Source organism: Pituophis catenifer, unplaced genomic scaffold (assembly GCF_029215685.1).
Source record: "Pituophis catenifer annectens isolate HBS135680 unplaced genomic scaffold, rPitCat1.0.hap2 SCAF_1, whole genome shotgun sequence".
NCBI classification, from domain to species: Eukaryota; Metazoa; Chordata; class Lepidosauria; order Squamata; family Colubridae; genus Pituophis; species Pituophis catenifer.
The window spans coordinates 39,122,826-39,138,453 of record NW_027256881.1 but is presented as its reverse complement, the minus strand read 5'-3'; the positions used below and the strand labels follow the sequence as shown (position 1 = coordinate 39,138,453).

The 15,628-nt window shown below is 35.9% G+C and overlaps 1 protein-coding gene across 5 annotated transcripts in view; it reads right to left on the bottom strand.

The window, feature by feature from the left end:
• Positions 1-15,628, bottom strand: part of KLHDC3 (kelch domain containing 3) — a 46,573-nt gene that overhangs the window by 10,776 nt on the left and 20,169 nt on the right. For all 5 annotated transcript variants that reach the window (XM_070932307.1, XM_070932311.1, XM_070932310.1 and 2 more), the window contains 2 exons: positions 15,417-15,503; positions 11,503-11,611 (listed from right to left, as the gene is read on the bottom strand). In XM_070932307.1, the coding sequence (XP_070788408.1) occupies positions 11,503-11,611; positions 15,417-15,503 (196 nt within the window). The remainder of the gene's footprint in view (positions 1-11,502; positions 11,612-15,416; positions 15,504-15,628) is intronic.

The following is a 15,628-nucleotide window of genomic DNA, read 5'->3' as shown; positions in this document are numbered from 1 at the left end:
TTAACATAGCTTAGCAAATGATGTTTTGGATCACAAATGATATTATAGATTCTTTAAACAATTTAGAAACTGCACCGCAGGACTGAAAGTTAAATTTAAATTTAAGGTAGATAAAGATTTACTTTAATAGCAGAACTACCTAGTTTTAGGTCGTGGATAAGAGATATGCATCAGTGAAAATTCTCATTATTTCACCAGAAAATGAAAGCACAGCAGCTTTAAATCATTCTTACTCTGAGAAGAAAAAACATAGTACTGTAATAATACCAACATATTTCCATTTTCCTTATAGCTTCAGCTTTGACAAAATTGATACTTCTTGCAAAAGAAGTTATATACTTGTGCATTTTAAAAAAAAACTTTGCAAAAACTATCACAATTTTTTGCTTTCTAGGCAGAATAATCTAATCTTATTTTGTAACCACAATTTAGGAAACCATAATGAGTTTCCTATCTTTGTTAGGGGGGTAAAAGGCAATTTGTAACATAAAAGTAATCCTTATGACCACAACTGAGACCAAAATTTTGGTTGCCACACATAGCAGTTGTTAAATAAATCATGCCCAATTTTATGACCTTTTTTTGCCAAGGTTATTAAGCGAATCACTGCAGTTAAGAGAATCATGGGGGTGTTAAGTAAATCTGGCTTCCCCCGTTGATTTTGCTTGCTGGAAGACAGGAAGGTCTCAAATGGCGATCACATGACTCCAGGATGCTGCAACCATCGTAATACATGCTGGTGGCCAAGTGCCCAAATTTTGATCACCTGATTGTGGGGATGCTGGGACACTCATATGTGCGAGGAATAAGTCAATTTTTTGAGTGCCATTGTAACATGGTCACTAAACAAATGGTTGTAAGATGAAGACTACCAGTATTTTACAGACATGTTTTCAGGGCTAAGAGATATTAGGGTTTGAAGACCAAATTGACTTCTGAAGAGCAAAATCAGGCTGCCTGGGTGAGTGGCCCTCAGTGAGGAATATTTTAGGGCAGCAGCCTCTAACCTTTCCAGCTAGCGGCATGGGGGGGAACATGTGAGTGTGCTAATAGCTCCATTTGTGCAAGCGGCATGCATGTGCACCTGTGAATGGAGCGTCATACACAAGCGCCCTTTACTTGCGCAACTGCAGCTTCACGTGCACATGCTTGCCCTTGTGCAGGGGGGGGGCTGTTTTAGGGCATCTATTCTTATCAGCCATACACTGAGGCAAACTTCACAATTGCTTGTTCTGAGTGACAGTTTGTAAGACTATCAGCAAGACAAAGCAGTAAAGTATTTTATGCAAGTAAATGCAAGAATGCAACATTCATTGAAATTCGGGTTTTGTTTGTTTTTCAGTATAACTACAATTCTTTTTCCTTTTTTTCAATTAATTTATAGCATTTTAAAATGGAAAATTTTTGACTACATTCTGAACTCAATCACACTCAGAATTTATTCTGGAAGAATTTAATAAACATGCCCTCCAATAATCCACATTTACCAACACCATGTACCTCAAATGTTTTTGCTGTTTAATATTCCATATACCGTAAAACTGATATCCTGAAAATGAAATTCCCACTATCTCTATGGAAACTTATTTTCTGTTTAAAAAGTGAATGCACAATCCATTTAATTCTGTTCTAATAAGGATACTGTAAACTTTTACAGTGATACCAAGCTTTTCTTTCACTGGCAAATGGAAAGATGAGAGATAGCAATGATTAACTTTTCTAATTTTTTCCAGCTAGAAATTCAACCACGGCAAAGCTTCAATAAAAGTTTCTATACAAATATAAACATATTTTTCAAGACTCATGGAAGTTATATTTATTTATGGGGTCTGCAAGAGAAAAAGAACTCATATTTGTAATAGCTTTTTACTCTTTGGATAACATGATATAGACCTCAGTTTTATGCAGACTTTGAAATTATGAGGTCTATTTTTTTTCATTAGAACAATGGGTATATTAATCAGAGCAAAGTACAGAAAAGGGAGCTGTAAAGTAATTTATTGCACTATAAGGGTCTATCCTGGACATATATTGTATCTATACCTGGAATTTTTCTAGGTCTGACAAAACTTTCAAAGTGACTACCAAAGCCACACAGAGATTCAATAAAAGTGTTCAATTAATTAATATTAATAAATGGTGTTGATCGCTGATTTTAACAATGGAAACCACAGCATTTTCTTTAAATCAATTTACTTGCTATGATATTTTGACTAGAAGATATGCAATAAATACTGGTAGATCCTACTGTACTTTGGCTCTGTCTGTCCCTGTGGTAATCCAATAAAAACACTGCAAAGCATTTCCCGCACCCTGAGATGAAGATGATAAATTCCTAAAACCATTTCCCATTTTTATTCCACTATTATTTCTTATAAACAAATTTTAATGTTTTTATTCTGCCTTAAAATCTCTATGTTTTATTTGATTTACTCTAGCTGAACAAAAGAAATGTGTGGGCATATAGAGCTGTAAAACTGTATGTGAAATGCAGGTGAAGAGAAATAAGGATTTCTTTAAGTCTGAATAACACTGAGAGAGGTCCCTCCCCATTTTCATGCTACTGTTCCATTTTATAAGGGAACCAAAGACTAGCTGGATGTAACTTTTCTATCAGTACTTTAATCCTTACACTATGCTGAGGTTTTATCTACTGCTTTACTCTTGCCCCTCACTTCCTGGTGACCTGTCACTTTCAGGACAATACAATACACAGGAACCTCTTCTTTTACAACAACTTCCTGGAAAACATCTTATCAGTCTAGCCAGCTCCAGAGCCTACTTGATAGCTATTCAGAGGAAGTGAGTTCAGCTCTCCAACCCCCTTCTTCTAAGCCACTTATCCGATACTGCACAATACACAGTCCTATCAAATCAACAAATGATATGGAAAATTGCAGCATGCACTGAAAAATAGTAAGAAACATTTCATATGCATTAATGTTCAGAGAAACAAAACTGGTAATCAAAATAAACTCTTCAAATTAGTATTCTAATATTCCATCTCTTTGATATAGTGTTTTATCTGTTCACTTTTTCTAGTTATCTTATTTTCCATTTCTTTTTTTTTATCAACATTATCACTATTATTAAATAACTATAATTATTTTGTTAGGAAGCTGAAATACAGATACAAGAAGTCTATTCTTATTGTTTATAACAATAAAATATAAACTTTAATTATCTAGTTCATGAAGTGATTGTTTATGAATAATTATATGAAAAAATAAAAGACTGGACATGCGCAGTTGGAGTAGGCGGGACAAAGCTGTGGAGGAAGATTTGATTGGCACCCAGTCGATCTAATGACAGTGAAAGAAACCCATATAGTGGAGTGGCGGAGCATCGAGGAGGAAAAGGTACTTCTCAAGACTATACATGTAAATTAATATAACTGATATAATTAGATATTGCATTTATTACATAGCTCTACTTCTCAGAAGCATTTCCTGTGTGAGAAACTTTTTCAAGGTCTACAAATTTGCAGCAGCTCTTCTCTAATTTAATACACTATTAATAATTAATTAATAATACACTAGTATTAATTACAGTAACCCATATACATAAATGTAAATTAATGTGCATGAGAAAGGCATGCTAAGAGCTAATCCACTGTGCTTCAGGAATAGATATTTGACTAGATAACCTTCCTGTTATTTTTGATCTTATGATTTAACAAGGTCTAAATAATATGAACAATCAATTTTAAAAGAATCATTATCAATGGATCATTTCATCAAATCAGCTATTTGCCTTCCAACCCTGGATAGTAGAGTATGGCCACAGAAGAAGGAAACAGCTGAGGGCAATTAAGAATAAATTAAGATAAAGAAAATTAGTTGACTAATTTTAAGTTACTGGCAATCAGTTTTTATGAACATCTTGAACCTAGTAATAATAAACATTTGTACTAATAACACTGATGTTTGTATCTGAGCTCTATGATTCCAGTTAAATTACTGGGTAAGTGTGTAGTAGCAACATACTTCTACTTAACCCCCACCCCCCCAAGCTTTATCACATACTTTCGATATACATTCTCTTGTAGAAGGGTCTTCAAGCAGTACTACAGTAGTGGCTAAAATTGTAGAAACCTTTTGGGAAAAGTGTATTTTTGAAGTTTGATGGCTAATAATACCACTTTTTTGGGAGAAGTACCATAAAATTATATATCAATTGAAAGATAATTTAATCAAGAATGTAATGCAACAAAGGTTGTTCAATTATCTGTATTCTATCAAAAGTTATAGCCAAATAACCAGAAAAAGGAAGCACAACTTGCTTAGGTTGATATCAGGTAGCTTTCCTTCATCTGATTGTAGCCAATGAACATGAGTATTTAGAGAGCCAATCAAGTGTCATCTTATTTTGGCAATGAGCCAATCAGATCACAGTAGGATTTTTGATGTCACGTATTAAAGCTGAGAGGAGGACATTTGTCAGGGTGTTATGTGATCGCTATCAAGTTGGTTGGGTTTTTTTGTGTTCTTTCATTTAGTGAAATGCTACTGGCTTACTCTGGTTTGTGTGAACCGGTAGTGATAAAAAACTACCGGTTTGGGCGAACTGGCATAAAAAAAAGCTACCAGTTCCTCCAAACCAGTATTTCTGATGATCAGCTGTGCTGCTGTGAAGCTAAATCACGTGGCACAGCTGATCCCCCCCCTCGCTTCTACTTACCTTCCCAAGCCTCCTTTTGGTGTGTACTGCGCATGCGCATATGCACAGCACATGCCAAAAGGAGGCTTGGGAAGGTCAGTAGAACAGCAAGGGGGTATCAGCTGTGCCGCGCTATTTAGCTTTGCTAGAAAGCAGGAAATCCTGCTCTAGGCTTTTATCGAGTTAGATGCGTCGATTAAATATAAATTTGGTTAGAAAGTCAAAAGTAATTCTGTCTTTCAGGTAAGATTCTGTTTTATAGTTGCAGATTACAACTATTATTATACTTATGCAGCCTAACGTATTTCTTGATTGTGCCTTTCTAAATTATTTATAATATAGTAGATACTGGTATGTATGTAATTCTAGAATCAGAAAATAGTTGTCTTTCAAGTCTCAATCTTTTGTTCTTGGAAAATATTGTTCTCCAATGTCGCTTTATGGAATGCTATTCATGACTGCAACGGGCACTTATTAATTCATGTACCTAATATGGACAATAGTGAAAGGCACTATAAATATGATATTAAGTTATGTTTCATTACATATAGCATATATAATATATATAAAGTACTGTAACAACTGCTACTGTCCTTAATAAGCTTAGCTTCTTCTGCTTTTTGTCTTGGCACCCTTATATAAAATCTGAGATGAGAGTAAAACTTTCCTTTGTGACCCAATGATGTTTCCTAGATTAGATAATACTGCCAGATATAAATGTGAAAATAAATGTTCATCATTTCTTTAGAAAAGAATAAAAATACCTCCTTCTCACAAATTCTGAGAAATGAGACTAAAATCTGCAGCAGCAAACAATAAATAATAAATGTTGTTAAGATCCTTCTATAGGTAGATTGTTAATTGTTTCCTTAGGATTTTTTAAAAAGCATCTATGTGTATACAGATAGTCCTCAACTTATAACCACAATTGAGCCCAAAATTTATGCTGTTAAGTGAGACATGTTTTGCCCCATTTTACAACCTTCTTTGCCACAGTTAAGTGAATCACTGCAGTTGGTAAGTTAGTAACCTGGTTGTTAAGTGAATCTGACTTCCCCATTGACTTTGCTTGTCAGAAGGTCGCAAAAGAAGATCATGTGACCTTGGGACACAGCAAATCATAAATATGAACCAGTTGCCAAGCATCTGAAATTTGATCATATGATCATGAGGATGCTGCAAAGGTCATAACTGTGAAAAACAGTCATAAGTTCCATTTTTTACTGGTCTAACTTTGAGCGGTGACTAAATGAACTGTTCTAAATTGAGGATTACCTGTATTTGAAAAGCAGTACTTTAAACCACTACAACACATGAATATCATAAAATAAGGCTGGAATGAGACTCATTGGTTCCATTAGAGCTGGAATGAAACCTATTCCCTACAGTGATGGGAAATGTGCAAGTTGTGTGCAAAGCTCCAGGCAGGCAAAAGCATTCACCAAAAAGAGAAAAATGTCAACACAGGAAATAAGACAAGAATACAGATATCTACTGTTTATATTACCTATGAGTACCCTGCAGCCCACATAGCTTTTTTAGCAATTTAACACCACCTTCTCTTTCCCACATATCTTTATCTTCATTGCCCATTTGTACTTTGAAAACGGCCCTCTCTTTTTCCAGGAATTAATGTTTTCTTCCTGTCAGATTAGAATGAAGTACTAAGAAGTACTCTAAAGAAAGGAGTAAAAGAAAATATATGGAGTGAGTAAAAAAAAACTTATCCTGAATTTTGCATTTTACTTTTATGAAGTAGAGATTTCCCCAATTTGTGTAGGTATTCTTAAATATGATTCAGAGCACCGTGTTCATCTCCTAGTGGATAGGGATGGGCAACGTTAGACTGGATTGCAAGATACTCTTTAGGTTTGAGATCCTAGATCCGTGATGGCGAACATATGGCATGCATGCCAGAGGTGGCAAACAGAGCCCTCTCTGTGGGCACGTGCGCTGTCGCCAGCTGCTCTTCTGGTTTCTAGTGCACGCATGCTCCGGTGCATACAAAGACCAGCTGGCTGGCACGCAGGAAACCAAAAGATCAGGTGGCCGGCGCATGCATTATTTATTTATTTATTGGTTCGATTTATATGCCGCCCTTCTCAGGAGACTCAGGGCGGCTTACAATGCGTTAAGCAATAGCCTTCATACTTTTGTATATACCTGCTTAGTAGGGCTTTCGCCCCCCCCCCCCCAGCGGTGTTCTTTTTATACAAAGTCAGCTTATTGCCCCCACAATCCGGGTCCTCATTTTACCTACCTCGGAAGGATGGAAGGCTGAGTCAACCTTGAGCCTGGTGAGATTTGAACTTGCAGTAATTGCAGGCAGCTGGCAGCTAAGTGCTAATTAACAGCACTTTAGTCCACTGCGCCACCAAGGGCCTTCCGGTTTGGGCACTCGGTGCCAAAAACGTTCACCATCACTGTCCTAGATTGTATAGAATAGTATGAATGTATATGGCGTAGAAGTGGATTCAAGCTATACTTATGGCATACTAGCCAAAATTTTCAAAAGTGTACTGCTATTATCTATTAATAGGAAATGCTCCATGAGATATAGGTATGATTAACATTTATGAAAATTAAGTCCAAGTACAAGGAGGTTGAAAAATAGCTAGTTTTGGCTAGTTTGCCAGCTGTATCCCTCCTTGAAATAGGAATTTACGGCAACAGACATTTATAATTATAAGCTGCTCAGAGTTATTCTGAGATAAAATAAATTTTATAAATAAATAAATCACCACTAGGGAAAACTATCACAATGCCCTTGACATGGAATTGCTGCTTGGCATATTACTTATAAGCTGCAAATCTTGCAGAATGTAGTTCCCATATGCTGACAGTAAGAACTATTATAACCATGAGACAGATATACTGCAGGTGCTGCATTGGCTAATAGTTTCTGGGGTGGATTCCAAATGCTCTTTTTGGCATTTAGACCAGGGGTGAAATCTAAATTTTTTTGCTACCGGTTCTCTGGGCGTGGCTTAATTAGTGAGTGGGGCTTGGTGGTAAGGTGACTGGGTGGGCGTAGCCAAGTCAATGTCACTTCTTTGCCCTTTTTTAACCAACAAAACACAACACAACACAACTGGCTCACCCACAATGTAAAAGCAGCTGTGCTAGACCCAAAATGGCCCTGCAACAAGCAGGAACCTCACACAGCCACAAAAAGCCCAAAAAAACAACTTTCACACTTTACACACACACCCACAATGTAAAAGCAGCTGTGCTAGACCCAAAATGGCCCCGCAACAAGCAGGAACCTCACACAGCCACAAAAAACCCAAAAAACCAACTTTCACACTTTACACACACAAAATTCCACATACAGCTTTGTGAGATATTGTGTGTTTGTGTAGTTAGAGTGAAACATTACAGAAACACACTAAATCTCAGGAAGCTGCACAAATATTATTTTATTTTATTTTATTTTTATATAAAAGCAGCTAAATTTAAAACTTCCTAAACTTTAAATGGCTAGGTCTAAAAAAAGAACAACTAAAAAAAACCCCAATTAACTATTTTTTTAAAGCTCCCAAAGGGGGAAAAAACTTACCCAATAGAACAGGGGTCTCCAACCTTGGCAACATTAAGACTTGTGGACTTCAACTCCCAGAACTCCTCAGCCAGCTTTACTGAGAGCTGAAGTCCATAAATCGCAGATAGAGATGCTCACCGATGAGCTTGATTGCAGGCAGGGAAATTCAGTTGCTTGCTGATGCAATGGATTGCAGGTATTAGAGCAAGCGAAGCAAGGCAGGCGTTGTGACCAGCAGCTAAGGTAAGCAAGCTGGAGGGGGGGGGGAAGAGAAAAAAAGAAACTTTTTTTCTTTTAAATGGATCCAACAATCCAAGCTGAGTTGCCTGATTAGCAGGCAACTCAACTGGGATTGTCAGAGCTTGGCTCGTCAGAGCCATTTAAAAGGAAAAAAAAAGGCTCTGATGATCACGCGGCTCAGCTGGGCATGGGGGGGGCGGGGGCAGGGATTTTTGCTACCGGTTCTCCGAACTGCCCGCCGCCATCACTACCTACTCAAACCGGGAGCATTTCACCCGATTTAGACCCCTTCTCACTTATATATTTGCCAAATTTTTATACTGCCATTTACAGTTGTGTGACTCTGGGTGGTTTACAAGTATACCAAAATGGCTTAGAAATGAGATAGGAATGACCCATCCTGCATATTTTTTCTGGTAGGGGATGCTGAGTGTTTTCCAGATACAAAGGGTAAGAAATGAGTAGGGGATAGGGAGAGAGATGGTGCTTCTCTTTGGTGAACCTGACCTGGGTTGGTGCGAATTCCTTTCCAAAGTTTTCCAAAGGAAAACTTTTCCACAGGGTATTCAACAATTATTGTTGCTTGATAGCTGCAGCAATCTATAATATTTGTACTTGCTTATTCTTTAAGAGTAAGCATGTTTTATGTTATTATTTATGGTTTTAATTATATTCTATTATCTAAATGGCTTAGTGTAAACCATGATAAGTTGCAAGTATTAACAATGTACAAGCACAATTAATTATTTTTTTTAAATGGAGATGAGAAAGAAAAACCACTGCACCAATCTAAAGAATAGCTCACAGTACTGGATATAATTGAAAATGTTATATCTCAGTTTGCAGCTAAATATTATGAAATATCTTCATCTCTAAATTTGCAAAAGAAAATTTCAGAAGCTAATAATTCAGAAATTGGCAATATATTTTTAAAGTTTGATTGGGAACTGCTCAGAGTTGGTCAGAAAATGGGCAGCTATATACATATTTTAAATAAAATAAAAAGTTACCAAAAAAATTAGAAAAGCAAAATGAATTTCATTTGAAAGGATCATTGTTTTTTTGAAATACAAAGAAAAAAATGTGGTAAAATAATTCTGGCCCATATCCTGGGTTCTTCCATACAGCATTATTTTCATTCCATTTCCAGGTCTTAATCCACATGCACACCAACCTGAAATTGACATTCTGTTAACTCAAAACTCTAAAATAGTATTAGAAAACCATAAGCCAATCAATTCTATCTCTAATTGAACAACAGAAGCTACGTTATAAAAAGGACCATGTCTTGCCTCTTGAAATACATTTCTTAGACTGATAACCATGCACTGGATTCCATGACATATAAAAAAACAAAAAAATTTCTAGCATCCATTTTCAGCATATAGTATATGAATATGGCTGTTTTCAAAAATATGAAAAGCAATTACAGGAGGGAACCAATATACTAATGGTGCCATTTTTAGAACCAGGTGATTTCACAATAATTCCAGCCATATACTTATGTATACACACATGCAAACGGAAACACATATGCACTTAGACAGTTTCTTGGTATGGGAGGACAGAATGATGAACCCAGAGACTGGACAGTTTGAGTGAAGAATATAGAGCACACTGCTTATATAAATTGGAAAAAATCAAGACCATTAGTTTGTTTTTAAACAGGTATCATGCAATAACCAGAAACTCACTAAATTGGATTAAGACTGGGTTTGTCAAAGATTGCTTGATTTTTTTTTCTACTAGTCTCGTTTATTGAGATTGGCAACTATAGAAATCAAATAAATAGTTAGTTTGAAACAGTTCTAAGCAAGGATTTGTCTGAATTCAGGATCTGGGATGTGTGATAAGGTAAGGAGGGAAAAAAAGTAATAGAAAAACAGAGCAGCCACAAGCCCCCATTTTGCAAATAACAGTTATTTGCTTTAGTTTAAATACTCTAGCACAGAACCAAAAATGCTAACCCAACTTTCAAAATCAGTCCACAATGTAGGAAATAATGTCTGCTGATATAAGAGTAGCATCAAGCATGTACTCTATATGAGAGTCCATTATCTTATTCAGAGCATCTTGAATGACTGGAATCACTTGACCTTTTCAGTAAAATTCAAGAATAAAGAGACATTTAAAAGGTTAAGTTGTGAGCTCAAACACAGGAAGATCATCTTGAAGAAATTGCCTATTTGCCTAAGAAATGACTCAAGACAAAGCTATGGACACTATTTTACAACAGAAGATAACCAAATTATTTTAAATACTGTATTTATCCCTAGTGTGGCATTCATATTAGTTCTGACCAGTAGGCCGAGTAAAATATTGTGTCCCGATGTAATAGTATATTGATAACTGCATTTTAGGGTGGGAACTCTTTCCTTCTCCCCCCCTCCCCCAATATTGCCTCACATAAAAGCAAGACAATGTGTGCTACAGGATCACAATGTAAAAAGCAAATAATTCCAAACAACTTGATTAAAAGAATGAAGTTATATCTGAATAAATTTTTTAAATGTTCAGTTTGTCTATAAATCTTGGCATTTCAGGATAGGTTTTCCATCACTCAATCACAGTATCCCAGAGGTATTTGAACAATTATTATTTCACAAAGAATTAGCTACTAAAAATGACATCTAGGGGGTTCCTGAAGTCATCAGGAAACAGTCTTCCTAATTGCAATGTTCTCTTGATCCTCACAACTACTGTTTCCATCCAACTCAGCTATTTCAAGATGGGGAATACAGTGTAAAACATCTGGAGGATATGAAGTTAGGAACAACTGGTTCAGAGATAGGTAGGTAGGTAGGTAGGTAGGTAGGTAGGTAGGTAGATATGCTTAGAAGTTTGAATGCATTAGGATATCTAGGGTTCAGAACCACAGTATGATAGAGACTCGATAGAGGCTTTAGAATGATTAATAATGTTTATATGATTCAACTTTTTTTTTGGTCTTCATAGAAAACCCCCCACAAACAAATTTTACATTATTTAAGACTAGGAAACATTTTATTCAAATATACAGATGAAACAAAACATTAATAAAGGCAATATGAAATATTATTTACCTGGTGCCACCAAAGAGGATGATCTTGTCCCCTACCCTACAGCAGCATTGTCTACGGCGAGGACATGGCCCTTTCCCTTTGGGTTCAATTTTCTTCCAGGTAAAAGAGACTGGAGAAAACACATAGACCATGAAATACAAATATTGCAAAGTTTTTTATTATAGGTAAGTCAAAGGGACAAACTCAAATTGTAGGGAGTTTATGTTTTACATAGAAACTAAACCAAAAGCTTAAGCATCTCATCTTTCCTTCCACTGTTTACTTACTCATTTCTTAATCAGAATAACTTATTTTAGGATAGCTAGATTCCAGATCCCTTGTAAATTTCACAGAAAACGGGATCTTGTAAGCTTGTTAAAGCTTGTTTGTGAGCTTTAGTTCTCTGATGATAGTTTATTGATAGATGCACAATTGTATAGTCTTGGTATGGGCTAAACATCTTTAGAAAATGTATTCAGATTTCATACCTTCTGTTTCTTAGAAGCTGGTGTAAACTAACACTGTATTGCATATCTTCAAATAAAGTACTGCAAACTCCTATAAATTTCCTTGGGAAGTCACAGATAGCACAGTTCAAAGATTCCAAATCATTTAGCCCCAAATTCATTTTAGATAGATCTTTACAACATAAGGATCCTTGAAACATCAATTGCTTTGGAGGGTAAAAGAGAATTTGTAAATAAGAATCCACACAGCTTCTTTCAAAATTTTCAAAAAATAGGCTTATAATATATGGTTTCTTGAAGAAAACATGTAGATACAGTGCCACCTCTTGGTAAATACATGAAGTGTAGAAGCCAGAGAAGCCTGTTACTCTTCCTTTGAGGGAAGAAATGTGCAAATTCAGAAGAAAAACAGCTGTATGGAAGTTATTTTGCCTCCAATCACCAATTGATTTCATTATCAAAAGAAAATAACTTTTTTTCTTGCTATTTTTTGAATATGGCAAGGGAAGGAAAACAAAGGAAACAGAAAACTATTTATTTCAAGAATTTATTCCAAGAAACAACTGAGATATGAAAAATTTTGGCTATGGGGTTTTAGGATAATGGATCAGACGGATCATAACTGAATCCAACAAAATTATTTTACCGATGTTAATGTCTTACCGCTAATTGCATAAAGTTCTGTTCATGCAATTGTTATTACTCTACTTTAAGGAAACTAAATCATCTAAATTATGCCTAATTAAAAAAAACAGATAATGAAAAAATATTAACTCTACCATTGTTTATCTCTTCTTAAATATCTTCAAAAAGTAAAAAATAACTGTATTTTACATGGTTGCCCCTAAATTATAGAATTCTCAGTGGGATTATAAATCATTGTGAGCTTTTTTACTGATACTGATCAGTTTTCTATATTCTGTCTCACTGGCTCAGATATAATTAGAAATTATTGGCTCAATCCCTAAATAGTAACATTCATTGTTTTCAGGATAACATTCATTTCATTGTATTCCTACTCCTTAAGCACACCAAATTAAAGCTATGCATATTTAGATAAACAGAGAAAAGAATGGGAAGAACAGGAATATTTAATCCCTTGCCTCCTGTTCTGTCTCTTTCCAAGTTTGCGTGCGTATGTCTCTTGAGACATGGGAAAAGCTAAATAGAAAAATCTGTTTCAGGAACAGCCACTGAGAGGGGTGGGAATCCAAGAGGCTTGTGGATGCTTTTCTGAACAAAATTTAGAAACTTAAAATGAATGCATAGAGAAGAAAAGTACTTTTTTGCCCTTCTTTTTATTCAACCGACTGAGGCTAAAAAGTAGCATTATATGCATCAAGTCTTAATTTATTGAATGTCTGCCTAAGCAGGAACCGAAACTATATCTCCACCTACTATTCAATTTAATACATTAAATATCAATACACGGCCAATGTTCCTCAGAGAAAAAGACATCTTAAAGATTTAACATGATTACAGAGGCCCGTGCTAGGTCCTTCTGTTCAGACTAAGAAGGCTTTTTAGAATGGGTTGCAGTGTTTCCATGGTTAAAAGACTCAGGAAAAACATGAGGATGGGAAAGATCATGTGAAAAAAGTAATCAACTGAACATCAGCTTGGTTTTGGACTTTAACCCTCACAAAAGAAATGAGCTTCTTGAAAAAATCTGAACTGCTGGAATATTAACCTAATCAAATAAGAACATATTTCCTGAATAAATTTAGAATCCCCCTTCTCCAGTTTTCAAATCAATGAACGGATGATATCTCTCTGCCATCATAGAACAATCACATATAAAAAGTTCTTAATATAGAGCTAGAATCACATAATTCATCCAGCTAATTTATCCATCAAAAGTACAATACAGATGAGACTATTGCCTTATCATGCCGGCTGGCGGGCCCGCGGGGGAGGGCCTTCTCTGTGGCTGCCCCAGCTCTCTGGAACCAGTTACCTCCTGAGGACCGGACCACCCCCACCCTATTGGCCTTCGAAAAAGTGGTGAAGACCTGGCTTTTCCGGCAGGCCTGGGGCCGTTGATCTCGCTGTTGCGATCTTGTGAGATCCGGCCATGAATGGTGTGAATGGGTTTTAATGTTTTAATTTTAAAATGTTTTATAATGGTTTTTTTAAATACATTGTAAGCCGCCTGAGTCTTCAGAGAAAGGCGGCATATAAATTGAACTAATAATAATAATAATAATAATAATAATAATAATAATAATGCCTAAACCTCCACAATTTTGATTCCCATTCAGAAATATCCTTGATGCAATCACGTGATCTGCAAGCTGACACTGCTGTTACTGGAGTAGAATCTATAAAAATTTACAGCCAGTAAGTTCAATATGCCCTAGATTCCTATCAGTCATAGCAATGTATACTGACACTGCACACTTGACTTTGTGATGCTGTGACTGCCATCTTACCTATTTTGTCCAACCTGCAGACAATAACCAGAAATAAGCAATCTTGTTCACTGCACAATCTGCCATTGTAATGCATAATTGGGATCTGCACATTTATATTGATCCAGTTTTAACACTCCTCAAATCCACAACAATTGAAATTGTGAAAATTGATAATTTTCTCTTGTATGTTTTTACTATGCATTCATCCCAATATATATTTTCCTATGTTTTTCTCAGACATGAATTTTTATAATTAATTTTGAGTTAATTATAGACTGAACTTGTAGGAGCTGTGAATCATATTCCATCTGTGCAAATTCCATTTTAACAGATCACATCATTTAACAAAAACTTGATATTTTAAAACATCCCTTCTGCACATTCAAAGAATCCTTAGCGCATGCTGCAGATGGTTATTCCCTGTTGCTGTATTTCACTACAGTAGTGCAATGTGAACACTGTGGAATAAGACACATATATGAATGATAATAATAATAATTTGAATTGGTCTCCAAATACTTATCATAAACAGCTGATACTGATGGAATCTCTAGCTACATTTATATGCCCCCATTTATTTTATACAACGTATACAGGTAGTCCTTGACAAGTGACCATTTAACAATAGTTCAAAGTAATGATGGTCTTGGGCTTATCAACTGCACTTGCACCTATGACCATTGCACCATTTTCACAGATACAAGATTGCAATTTGTGTGTCTGGCAACCATCTTGCATTTACAACTGGTTGCAGAGGCCTGCAGTCACGTGATTGCAATTTGCAACATTTTTTGCTGATTTCTGATAAAAAACAACCATTGAGGAAGTTGGAGTTGCTTAATGATTTGGATGTGATTTGTTTAACCACCATGTCATTTGCTTAATGACCACAATAAAAATTGTCATAAAATTGGGTTAGACTCAAGTTACAATGACTTATGACAGAAATTCTGATACCAATTGGGCTAGTATGTTGAGGACTACCTGAATTCAGCTCAGTGCATCATTATAATTATGATCATAAAAGTACCAATGAAAGGAGCGAGTTTAATACCTGGATCAAATTTCCAAAGGTCATGGAAGTGTCTGTTCAGGCGTGCATTATAACCACCAAATATATATAATTCTCCATTGTAGCCAACTGTAAAATCAGAGAAAAGACAGGTCAGAATAATTTCAAAAGCAGGGGCAATAGACAGAAAGATAAGCAATTGATTTCTCTCCCCCCCCCCCCCTTCACTGTTCTTTTGACTCAGTTGAGCTTTT